A 12,431-nucleotide genomic window follows, 5' to 3' on the forward strand; every position below is an offset into this window, starting at 1 on the left:
ACTAGTTATCGGTCAGAAAGAGGAGAGGCAAGTTGAAGACTTGAAACAATTCGTGTGTGCATTAAAGAATCAGAAGAATTCAAAATTTAGAGGGTTCGTCTGATGTTTTGACTTTATAGTGTAGTTGGACCACACTATGTTCACTCCACTAGAACCCTTTGAAATGTCTTTTTAAATGTAGCTGGCATCCTAACATATCAATCACAATTTCATTTTACAAGTTTTCTTCTCTTAACTATGTCAACAAACCACAACTCATTGCATTACCCATTTTCAATGTGCCTTTATCAGTCAGCTTTTGTTTTATAAGTCATCTCCTTATTTTTTTTAGGAAACATATTTCAATGAATTTATCACAGAAATTTTACACAATGATATAAAGGACCAGTGTGTAGAATTTAAAGGGATTATCGGCCAAAAAAATGTATATTAATTATTATATTTCAGTGTATAACCACCCGAAACTGGTTTTCATTGGCTTAGAATGAGCTCTTCATATCCAAATATGGGTCCTTTTCCACGCAGCCCGACATGTTGCAGCACCATGTTTCTACTGTAGCCCAGAAAAAGGGCCTTTTTGCATTTTTACATTGGAGTAAAGGGTCACTCTAGGTTCTCCTACATGCTTGAAAAGGGAGGGATGAGCAGAGGGGTATTCAGTCGGTTGCAATATGCAACTTCACCACTAGATGCCAATAAATCTACACACTGGTTCTTTAAATATTCAAAGTTCCAATGAAACATGTAACATGTAAAACAATATCAAGTTATGCTGTTACTGTATAGTATTGTTATTTGCATTGGTGGAAAAATATATAAAGTCGCCCAATGGGCCAAAATGTGGATTTCAGTAAAAAATCTCCTTTGAAAGAGATCATGCCAAGACAAGAAAGAAAATTACTGTCACAGAATTCCATTAAAAAAAAAAATTAAGTTAAATTGTTTCATCTAGAACATGCCATCACTTACTCCACACACAGACACAAACATTTTCACCTGCAACACACCAACAGAGAATGTTTTCTTATCACATTCAATTGCACCAACTTTCCAAGTAAATGAGCAAAGAAAAGACAAAATCTACCTTTTTCTAATTTCAGTATTGAATTTTTAAAGTTTGATAATAATCATAATACTCCCTGGGAAACAGCACAAGTGCATTTAAATTTTAAAACTGTAATACATATTTAACAAACAGTCCTTTCCATTACTTCCATCCATACTTATTAAAGTAATTCATCATAACTTTCAAAACATTGCGATTTTGCAACATGGATTTAGAATGTGTTTTTTGGATGCTGTAAAAACAATTCAAACATTACATTACACTGGCAAAAATGAATTAATGTTGTAGAATTCAAAATTTCTGGAAGCTCTACATAGCTATTTTGATTTAAACATGTTTGTCCTGTGTGATGGCCCTTGGCCATTTTGTGTTCTGCTGGCCTCTCTGTGCTCCTCCCTTCCCAGGTTTTCCCTGCCTGTCTCTCTCTCACCTCGTTAGGGAGATTCACCCCACCTGTGGCTCATCTATTAAGGCATGGCCTTTCCAAGATGGCGCCCTCTCTCTCTCCCTCTTGGAAGGCTGGTGCCTCCAGGCACACCAGCATGGTTTTGTATGGTTTGATTGGGTTCTGTTGGCTCTTTTGTTTGTCATACTCACACACACCTTACACATGCAACACCTTTCACCACACCACTGATTACTGACCTACACTTAAATTTTGTTATTTAAATAAACTTTTGGTTAATTTAACTGATTGCTGTGTGGTTCTCCCTTTTTGGTTATGCTCTTGAACGAGCTGGGCATAACAAGTGGGGGCTCGTCCGATTTTGATCTTGGAAGTGTCAATGTTGGCACTTGTGTGGCAGTAGAATTGGGAGCCTCACAGTGGTTTGGTTTTTGTATAGTGTTAACCAGGGGGGTAAATGGTGTGATGCTCTTTGTTGACCTACATTCAGAGAGTGGTGGTTTTAAGTTGCACTGTATGTGGCTGTAGGGAGGTTGTGGCTGGAGCAGTTGTATCCCTCAGGTAGGCTGAAGTGGCAATTCTCTCACAAGGAGGGGTTGCTCTGTTTTTTGTTTTTTTTGCAGGGCTGTTTGTTGTTTTGGTGTGTTGTCCGTGCGGTTAGCAGCAGTTGTCTCGGGAGCACCCCAAAGTATTGGCTGGGACAAGTGTCTTCTCCAATACGAATGGTTTTAAGGTGCATAAATACCCGCCGCCAGTACGCACATGAAGACTAGGGTGCAGTTAGTTAGTTTGGGTTAGGCAGATAGGAGGGGGCGCTCCTTTGTCACTTAATCTCTCTGTGGCTGTGTACTGTGTGATTTATTGCTTTCTCTTTTGGGTGAGGTCTATGAAGTTTGCATTGCTTGTGATTTAGGCTGACAGTATGGATACTGAGCACAGTAATACACTAGTTTCTGAGTTCCTCCAGCGACCATCTCGTAGCACTTTAGCTCAGTTTGCCAAATCAGATCTGGTGGACTTGGCAGTACACTTGGGTTGGTCTAAAGATAAGGGGGTGCCAAAAAAGGCTGAGCTACGGGTTATTGTTGAGGGGCTGGCTGTGTCTGCCAATCTTTTGGAGGTGGCTCAGGCTCCAGTAGCTCTTGTGGGTCCAAGTGTTGGGCATGGGGCTTGGTCGTTTGAGCAGTGTCTGCAATTAGAGAGGGAAAAGGCGAAACTGGAGCGGGAGAGGTTTCACTTTGAGTTGGAGCAGGAAAAGCTGAGGGCTGCAGCAGCGTTGGAGAAGGAAAGAGTAAAAGTAGAACGACTGAGGTTGAAGCTAATGGATGAGGGTAGAAGTGTGGCAACAGGGATGCATCGTGGCTTCGATGTTACTGAAGGGTTGCGTTTGTTACCAAAATTTGATGAAAAAGACCCTGACACATTTTTTGCATTGTTCGAACGGGTAGCAGGCATGAGGGGCTGGTCGGATGCCCACCAGACTTTAATGCTGCAGTGTATATTCACAGGCAAGGCCCAGAGAGCTTTCTCTGCTCTCAGTTCTGTGGACAGTGCTAGTTATAGCAAGGTTAAAGCTGCAGTCCTTAAAGCATACGAGCTGGTGCCAGAAGCTTATAGGCAGAGATTTAGAAGCTGGAAGAGGAGAGATCAGCAAACACATGTTGAGTTTGTTCAAGAGATTTTGACTCATTTCAGTCGGTGGTGTTCGGCATCCAGTGTGGAGTCGTATGAGGATTTGGTTGACCTGATTGTGTTAGAACAGTTCAAGAGTTCGTTGCCTGTCCAGCTAGCCACCTACATTACTGAAAAGAAGGTTAAAACGGCAGCCGCAGCGGCAGTGTTGTCAGACGAATATGTTTTAACGCATGGTAATGGTTTAGCTGGTGGCCAGGGCCAGAGAGAGGGACAATGGAGGGATAGCTTTAGGTTTAGACCTAATAGGCCTCCAGTAGCTCATGAGGGTTCTCATGCTGCTGTCAGACATGTCCCAGGGACAGATGGGAGGTTTGATCCAGGCAGGACTTGTCATACCTGTAAGAACAAGGGACACTGGAAAGGGGAGTGTCCAATTAGCAAAGCTGGTCAGAAATCAGCAGGTACCAGTGTGTATGTGAAGCCAGCTGGCCTGGTGACTTCTATACTTCACGCTAACATGTCTGAATCTGTTCGTCCACCAGGGACCATGTCATCTAAGAATGTGGATGAGTTGTATACACCTTTTGTTTCAGATGGTTTTGTGTCTTTAGATGGACAGGGGAAGGTACCTGTTAGGATTCTGAGGGACTCGGGAGCTAATCAGAGTCTTATCTTGAGTAGTGTGCTGCCTTTTTCAGCCCATACAGCTACTGGAGGAAAAGTTTCTGTACTGGGTGTTGGGATGGTTACACTCTGGGTTCCTGTTCATCGTTTCCATCTTGATTCTGATTTGGTGTGTGGTGAAGTTGATGTAGCCATCCGTCCTGAGCTGCCAATACAGGGGGTTGATGTCATCCTGGGCAATGATTTGGCAGGGTCAAGGATCTGGAAAGAGGGTCCACCACTTGTGTATGTGGGTTCAGTCTTGCAGGTCCCTAAAGACCCTGAGGGGTGTGCTAAAGAGAGCCCTAAAGTGTCTTCCTCCTGTGCTGTGACCCGGGCCAGGAGTAAAGCTCTGTCAGAACAGTCTGAGCTTTCTGAACAGGGTCAGTCTTCTCAGGCATGTGTCTCTGAGGGACAGGAGTCATGCAAGTTCTTTTCTATTCCGTTGCCTGTATTTTCTAGGGACGAGTGCCTCAAGGAACAGGCTGTAGATCTTACACTGGGGCCTTTGTTTGAGATGGTTTCTTCAGAGGGTGATTCCAAGAGTGTCTCTAGTGGTTATTTTCTCAGCGGTGGGTTATTGTTGAGGAAGTGGGCTCGTGTGGTGAGTGGGGTACAGGTTGACAGTGTGGTCCAGGTCGTAGTTCCTTCCAAGTTTAGAGACATGGTGTTGAGCACTTCACATGATGGTGTGGCAGGCCATCTTGGCATAAAGAAAACGTATGATAAAGTGCTTCGCCATTTTTTCTGGCCTCGACTTAAAAGGGATGTTGCTAACTATTGTAAAACCTGTAAAACATGTCAACTAACAGGAAAGCCCAACCAGAATCTGAAGCCAGCTCCCCTGTACCCAATCCCTGTTGTGGAGAAGCCTTTTGAGTATCTGTTGCTTGACTGTGTGGGCCCGCTTCCAAAGAGTAAGATGGGTAACCAGTACCTATTGACAGTGATGTGTAAGAGTACACGTTATCCTGCTGCTTTCCCATTGCGCTCGATAAAGGTCAAACCAGTGCTGAAGGCACTTACTTCCTTTATTTCAACTTTTGGTGTTCCAAAGATAGTGCAAACGGACCAGGGCAGTAATTTCATGTCTCATACTTTTTCCCAGGTGTTAAAACAGCTGAGGGTTGAACATCATGTCTCTAGTGCCTATCATCCGGAGTCTCAGGGTGTTCTGGAACGTTTTCATCAAACGTTAAAATCTATGTTGCGTTCCTACTGTACTGAACTTTCTCAGGATTGGGAAGAAGGCCTGCCATGGTTATTGTTGGCAATAAGGGAGGTTTCGCAGACCAGTACGGGTTTCAGTCCAAATGAGCTAGTGTTCGGTCACTCTGTCCGGGGGCCGCTAGCAGTTCTGGGAGGGGATGTGAAACCTGAGGAGCCTCCTGGGAATGTTTTGGATTATGTGAATGACTTTCGTCGTCGACTGTACATTGCTTGTGCTACTGCTCACAAGAATCTTGGTGCAGCGCAAAGAAAAATGAAGGAGGGCTTCGACAAAAAAGCTGAGTTTCGGCTGTTTGAGCCAGGGGACCTGGTTCTGGTTTTGTTACCTGTGATTGGTTCACCCTTTCAGGCAAGGTTTAGCGGGCCTTACACAGTGAAAAGTAGGATGTCTGAGAGGGATTATTTGATTGCCACACCTGACAGGAGGAAGAAAGTGCAGTGGTGTCATGTAAACTTGTTGAAATCCTTTTTGACTCCCTCTGCCATGAAGGATAGTGACACACTTCCTTTAGGTGATGTTCCTAAGGGCGTGGCCACAGCTGGTGTTGGGACCAACTTCTCCACTGTGGTAGCTCCACTGACAAACCTACTTAAGGAAAATATGCCTTTTGACTGGTCCTCTCACTGTCATACTGCATTTAAATGTGTAAAAAGTTTGTTATGCTCTGCTCCTGTGCTCTCAGCTCCAGTCTTCCACAAACCTTTTAAAATCCAGGTGGATGCCAGTGAAGTTGGTGCTGGGGCTGTGCTCCTGCAGGAAGGGGAGGGGGCAGTTGATCATCCTGTGTGTTTTTTCTCACGTAAGTTCAACTGTCACCAGCTGAATTATTCAGTAATTGAAAAGGAGACTCTCGCGTTGATTTGGGCCCTGAAATTTTTTGAAGTGTATGTTGGCCCATCTCTGCCCGTGACCATTTACACTGACCATAACCCTTTGACCTTTTTGAGCAGCATGCACAATGCCAATAGTAGGCTTATGAGGTGGTTGCTATTTTTACAGCCTTACACCTTGAATGTATGTCACATCAAAGGAAGTGATAATGTAATGGCTGATGCACTCTCCCGTGCACCCTGCTGATTTTGCACAAGTCCCTGTTAGTGGGGTCTTGTGTTTAAGGGGGGGGGTGTGATGGCCCTTGGCCATTTTGTGTTCTGCTGGCCTCTCTGTGCTCCTCCCTTCCCAGGTTTTCCCTGCCTGTCTCTCTCTCACCTCGTTAGGGAGATTCACCCCACCTGTGGCTCATCTATTAAGGCATGGCCTTTCCAAGATGGCGCCCTCTCTCTCTCCCTCTTGGAAGGCTGGTGCCTCCAGGCACACCAGCATGGTTTTGTATGGTTTGATTGGGTTCTGTTGGCTCTTTTGTTTGTCATACTCACACACACCTTACACATGCAACACCTTTCACCACACCACTGATTACTGACCTACACTTAAATTTTGTTATTTAAATAAACTTTTGGTTAATTTAACTGATTGCTGTGTGGTTCTCCCTTTTTGGTTATGCTCTTGAACGAGCTGGGCATAACACCTGTTTATACAACTTGTTCACCATAATTGGGAACATGTTGAGACACCACTTAAGTCCCTGTGACTTTATCTATTTAAATGCAGCTGCTTAGATTTGCACACAGGATATACAGACCACCCTTTCAGTCTTTCAGGTCGGCAATGTCATCATAGATGACCTCATCATCACCACTATCTTTCCCCCGTCGCTTTTGGCAACCACTTACAGTCTCCAGCACAGTTTTCAGGCGGCGATCAAGAGCAGCGAGGTGGGGCTCCGACAGCAGTGGAGCCACACTGTGAAGGGGATCACGGGAGAGTGAAGCCCTCATTACATCACTGAGACGATACTGTGGCAGAGCCAGTAGACGCAGGCGTAGCCAGGTGGAGTGACGGATTCTAGAGAGAGACCAAAATGATAGAGAGAGATGATGGAGAGAAAGAAGGACAGGATGGGTTGATAAGGTAAGAAATAAATAATCGAAAAGAGAGGAAAATAGTGCAGCACAGCATTTGATTGTTACAGCAGAGATTTTTGGGGGAATTATGTTTCCTTGTATGTCTTGAAATCAAGGAAACGTGTTACATGTTACTGATACTTCTTCGTTTATTTATTTATTGTGTGGTGTGTGTAGGGGTTTTCTGACAGCATAGTTTGGGCAAAAGGTACTAGACAAATTGTATTGAACTTAACAGTGCTATATCAAATACTTTTTCTTCTGTACTGCCGAGTAGAAATGGTATTTCCACATTTGATCACATTTTAGTTCGTACAATACCTGCAACACTGTTCCAGAGGGACAAGGATAGAGGGTTCATCCTTGGAGTGTCGTCCAAATCTGCAATGACAACAGACTTAAAGCCAGTCAAGGCATATCACAATTACAACCCCAGCAACCACAATGAAAAGGTATGTTATTAGGGAGCCACACACTGACACATCAGGAATACTCACGCCCTCCCGTTGTCAAGGTGTATTAGGACAGTATTGTTGCCAAACTTCTCAAAAGTTTCATAATGGTGCCTGTCCATGTTACCTAGAGGAGGGGAAAAGAAATGTGGTTACTACAGTCAACAAAGTTCACGCCTCCTCTGGAACAATTTCTGCTGAAAATATCTTGACATACAGTGCAAAAATGGAAGATTTTTTTTTAACATTTTGTTGCAACACATATTAAACCATAAAATATGATATTCAAGCAATAAAAAATGGTATTTTTACACCCCAGACCTAGGGATAACTGTGAACAGGATTGAGGATATTTCATGTCTTTCTACATGTGGGTACAAATGTGAATATACAGAAACATTTAAACAGATTTCAAAATAAACTTAAAGACCAACTGCGTCAGTTCATCATAATGTTGGGTGTGGATATGGTGCACAAGGCCTCACCTCTATAACACCTAACAGCAAGGATGGTTGGATTCACTGGATCAAACAAAGTGGTATAAATCATGACATTGTGTAAAAGACTTTAATGAAGACCTTACAAAAACATGCAAAACATTACAGTCTGATGCATCACAGCAGGTTCAACTCAGCTGGTTTAGTCAGAGCATACTCACTAGCCTCACCCTTCTCAAACTACACAACACAGGATTTAGCTTAGCATGAAGGGGAAACGTAGTGATAATGTTGGCATCTGCCAGTCCCCAGTTTCCACTCTCCCACTCTCCATCGAGATAAAGGGGGCAGGGATAGAGAGGTAATTGTGGGGCATTTGATGGAGAAGCATGTGCAACCTGGACATTGCTGCTGTCATTAAAATGTGAACTTTTGCAAGGGAAGGTATCACGAGAACTATATGTGCTGCTGACTTGAGCCTTGACATGAACAAGTGGCAGTAGGCATGGCTGCAGAGCGACTGCGTCCTCTAGGGCTCCTAGCTGTGTATCCCATGATGCCCCTCTCAGCTCCAAGCCACAAAGGTAGACAGCATCCAGGGGAAGGGAGGTTGGGTATGTACTATCACTCAGAACCTGAAGGAAAAAAAACAACAGAAGTAATCAATCTGCAGCACTATAACAGGAATTATCTATTTTCATCCACTGGGTTCCAAAAATGAAATGCTATTTTAGTTTGATTTCCTTATTTGTATGCTTTACCTGGAAATGCAAAGCTATATCACTGATATATTTCCGATTTACTTGAGCAGCCTCTCTCATCAATGCCACCAGAAAGCCTCTGGCATTTCTGAAAGCAGATAGTCGGTATGCACTGGGAGGATCTGAAGTGCTGTGGTGCCAGAGATAAGCACTGAGCAACTCTGCCCTCCTCTCCAAGCGAGGCAAGTCAGTGAGTTGGAGGAGGGAAGCAAAGGTCGGCGTGCTGTATTGAACGGGCTGTTGGAGCTGTGAGAGGAGCGAGGACACCAAATCAATGAGATCATCCCACTCAGCCTGGAGGAAGTCACATAGGTGGCTGTGAGAAACAGCTCCTGCATTTATTACTGTGCTGTCATTTTTGTGTGTGAGGTAACTCTTCAGAGCCTTCAGTCTGTCTCTTGCATGGCTGTAGGCTGGCAGTGTGGCGGCCTGGTTTATCTGTGTATGGAAACCCCTCACTGCTCTTAGAGGAGTCTGTGAGGCCTGCAGTAGTATTTTCAAATTTTGGCTATTGATCTTGATTATCTCAGCTGCCACATCTGCACTGAAGCCCAGCACAAGGGGGTCACTGATGTTTCCTGAATCCTGAAGACCCTGCTCCAAAATCTGCATTAGTTCTGATAAATCTGAGGAAATTAAACACAGACACAATTAGTACTTTGCACTTGCATAGAAACACAAATACCCACTATGTAATGTTTGTACTCCTTGAGACTATGCCACTTGTTTATGTAAAAGTTTCAGCTAATTGCAAAGGAAACTAATTGCTTCTTTAAAATGCAAAAGGAAAGGAAAAATCTTTGTGATCTATTTCCAGTTCACTGTCTCATCAATAAGCTTGTAAAATCTATATCAAGTAATATACAGTACTGTCAGAAAGCTGTTTGGTTACCAAAGTGGCCAGGATTGCTTGTCAAATTTGAGAGGATGTGTGGTCCACTGCCCAACAGAGGTGGCACTTTGATGAGGCAGATCTTGGCAACGCTGTCCACCACCTCCAAATCTGCAGAGTCCAGCACAAGGCCGCCATGCACTAGATTGACTATGAATGAAAAGTACAAATGTTAATGCTTAAAGTAACTGAACTAGAGGGACAGTTTAATCCGTTAATGGCGCCTCACCTGCAATATAGTGCAAAGCCTTAACTTTGTCATTGCAGAGACTAGCAATGCAAATGTGTGCATCCATCAAAGCCAGGAGGTCATCCTGACTCCTTTGAAACAGAAATAATCCACAATCATAAACTCTTAATCCACCTTGACATATTCACCTTTCAGAAAGAATTTTTTTTCAGAAAGAGAGATTAATTCAGTTCATATTTGATTTCACTAAATTGATATGAGGATAATAAATAAATATTTCCGAGCCTCTACCTCTACAATACATGTTGGCCCATCTACTCACCAATTGTAGATTCTCCCTTGGCCTAAGTATTTATATGTCTGCCTCTGCAGTAACACAGAGTGGAAGATGGCACAGTGCAGGAGGAGCTCCATGTTGTCTCCTGTGGCACCTGACATTGATTGACACTGTTGAAAGGAGCAGCTCAGCTCCTCCCTCAAGTCCCAGGGAGAATCGCAGACCAGAGACAAGGCACACACTCGCACAATCGCTGTTTAATAATCACAATAATTATTACAAACTGATCAAAGCCATGACAAACAGGTGTTAATATTGAACTTGAGGCATTAAATTAGATCACTTAGCTACAATCATGAATTTAATTTTTAAGAGATAAAACTGTGTGTAGTGTATCCTGTTTGTAAGACTTGTAGAGCACAGTAATAGCAAAACATCTACCTGGTATGGAGCATGATGCATATTCTTGAGTTATGAACCACAGTTGAAAGCACGGGTGAATCAGGCATCGCTCCTCTGTGCAACAGGTTGTTAGACAGTGGATAGATGCAGAAATAGAAAGACTGGGTTGCAATTTTGGTTGTAAGCACTTGTTAATGATAATAAATGAAAAAAAATGCAATTTGCATTGATTCTTGATGGACCACCTACCTCTGAGAGAGGAGATAAACTGATTGAGGTGAGACACTACTTTATCATCCCATTGATCCAACAGGTGGCAGTTGTTAAAAACCAACCAGTGGCCATGGCTAACAGCTGTGTCCAGCATTGGGAGAACAACCTCTCTGACACACAGAGCCCCAAAAGAAATGACTTTCACCTGAACCTAAAACATATTTATCAAGGAAAACATTAAACACTGCATTGTTGTACACTGGTTACAGCCATTAAATGGAAAGCAAACAACAATGTGTGTTACCTTCTTTGTTTCTGCTATGCAGCGGGCCAATTTGTTTATTAAGTGAAGAGGCTGAATGCTCGTCCACTTATCTTTACTGGGCAATGTTAAGATGATGGGACCTTTGTGTTTGACAAGATACCGTGAGAGGGCCTCTGGGTTTCCAGTGTGGGGGGCCTCAGTCCCTGCTGTCTGTCCAGTCAGGCAGAGGTGGTAGGCAGCCATGGCCTTCGTGAGTCCCTCCAGGCAGTCTGGGATCATGGTTTTCCATAGGAGCGCCCGCTGTAGCAGGGTAAGATGGAAGTGAGAGCGACAGGGAACAGCCCCTGCTACAGTGGAGGAAGGGAGGTGCAGGTACTCCTGCCACTGAATGGGGCAAGTGGAGAGAGAGGCAATCAACCCTTTGAAGACAGGGATCTTCTCCAGGCAGAGGAGCTCTGTGTGGATATTTGGGGGTATCCAGCTGGGCAGAGCACTAGTGGACTGCGAGGCAATTGGAGGAAGCGAACAGGGTTTCACTTTAGTCAAAGGATGTTCTATGTCTTGAAGACCCCTAAGGAAAGCCACCCTTTCAGCCTCAGAGCAGAGCTGATTGTGTTGCAGAAGAGCCACAGACAACAGCAGCTCCAGAACAGCGAAATGGCTCTTGAAGAGACAAGGCCTGTAGCAGACCAGCAGCTGGGTAACCATACTGTTTGTGACCTCTGGTATTATGCCCCCTGGGACTTTCCCAATGGTATATGACACTAATGGCCTGCCCTTCACAATAAAGGCACCTTGCACAACAGTGATGAAGCCATGTAGGGGAAAGAAGTAGGCAGGGGAAAGACGGGACACCTCCTGCAGAGCCTGGTAGAGGGCAGCAGCCAGTCTTATTAATTGTCGGGGCGTAGCCAGCAGGGACTCGTGGTACTCCAGCTCCTCACTCAGCTGTTGGATCTCAGCCTGCAGTTTCTTCATTGTTTCTTGAGAAACAGCCATGCGAGAGAGAAAAGCAGAGTCATCCAGCAGTGAGGTGTTGGACTGCAGGATGTAGTCCATCAGAGAATCCTGAGACAAGATTGCATACAGTCAACTGATGTGCAGCAGATCATTACATTATCAATTAAAAGGACTGCACTCTGCCTTAGGTTGACGAAATGGCACAAATAATAGGATTTTCCTAACAATATATGGACTGATTGCTTACAAATCACAATGTACAAATCAAACTAATTGTGCCTTAAAATGATGAAAATAACTTTCATTAAATGACCACAATCACAGTGGCAGCTTGATTAAGAAATGCATAAACCACTCTCAAAAGCCCACATGATATCCATTACAACTCCAGCTCAGGTAATAAAGTTTCATAGTCCAAAATCTAAACTAATAGATAAAGAGGACATGCAAAGCCAGACTACTGTTCATGGACACAACATTCATTCTACAATTCAAGTCTAGAATATGATTAACACATAACAATTTGAGCCTCACAGATCTCAGCCAGATCAACAGGCAAACTGCATTTTAACAAGGTACTTCAGATCTTAAATGTAGGCTTCTGCAACTGCATGGGC

The 12,431-nt window shown here is 43.9% G+C and overlaps 1 protein-coding gene across 4 annotated transcripts in view; it reads right to left on the reverse strand.

The window, feature by feature from the left end:
* Positions 1-7,287: 7,287 nt before the first annotated feature.
* The window catches only part of LOC131971500 (dynein heavy chain domain-containing protein 1), a 31,035-nt gene continuing 25,891 nt past the window's right edge, over positions 7,288-12,431 (reverse strand). For all 4 annotated transcript variants that reach the window (XM_059333023.1, XM_059333015.1, XM_059332999.1 and 1 more), the window contains 9 exons: positions 10,894-11,922; positions 10,626-10,800; positions 10,416-10,490; positions 10,020-10,227; positions 9,737-9,828; positions 9,508-9,657; positions 8,616-9,241; positions 7,463-8,489; positions 7,288-7,346 (listed from right to left, as the gene is read on the reverse strand). In XM_059333023.1, coding sequence (XP_059189006.1) covers positions 8,061-8,489; positions 8,616-9,241; positions 9,508-9,657; positions 9,737-9,828; positions 10,020-10,227; positions 10,416-10,490; positions 10,626-10,800; positions 10,894-11,922 — 2,784 coding nt within the window. In that variant the 3' untranslated portion in view covers positions 7,288-7,346; positions 7,463-8,060. The remainder of the gene's footprint in view (positions 7,347-7,462; positions 8,490-8,615; positions 9,242-9,507; positions 9,658-9,736; positions 9,829-10,019; positions 10,228-10,415; positions 10,491-10,625; positions 10,801-10,893; positions 11,923-12,431) is intronic.

Source organism: Centropristis striata, chromosome 1, assembly GCF_030273125.1.
Source record: "Centropristis striata isolate RG_2023a ecotype Rhode Island chromosome 1, C.striata_1.0, whole genome shotgun sequence".
Lineage (NCBI taxonomy): Eukaryota > Metazoa > Chordata > Actinopteri > Perciformes > Serranidae > Centropristis > Centropristis striata.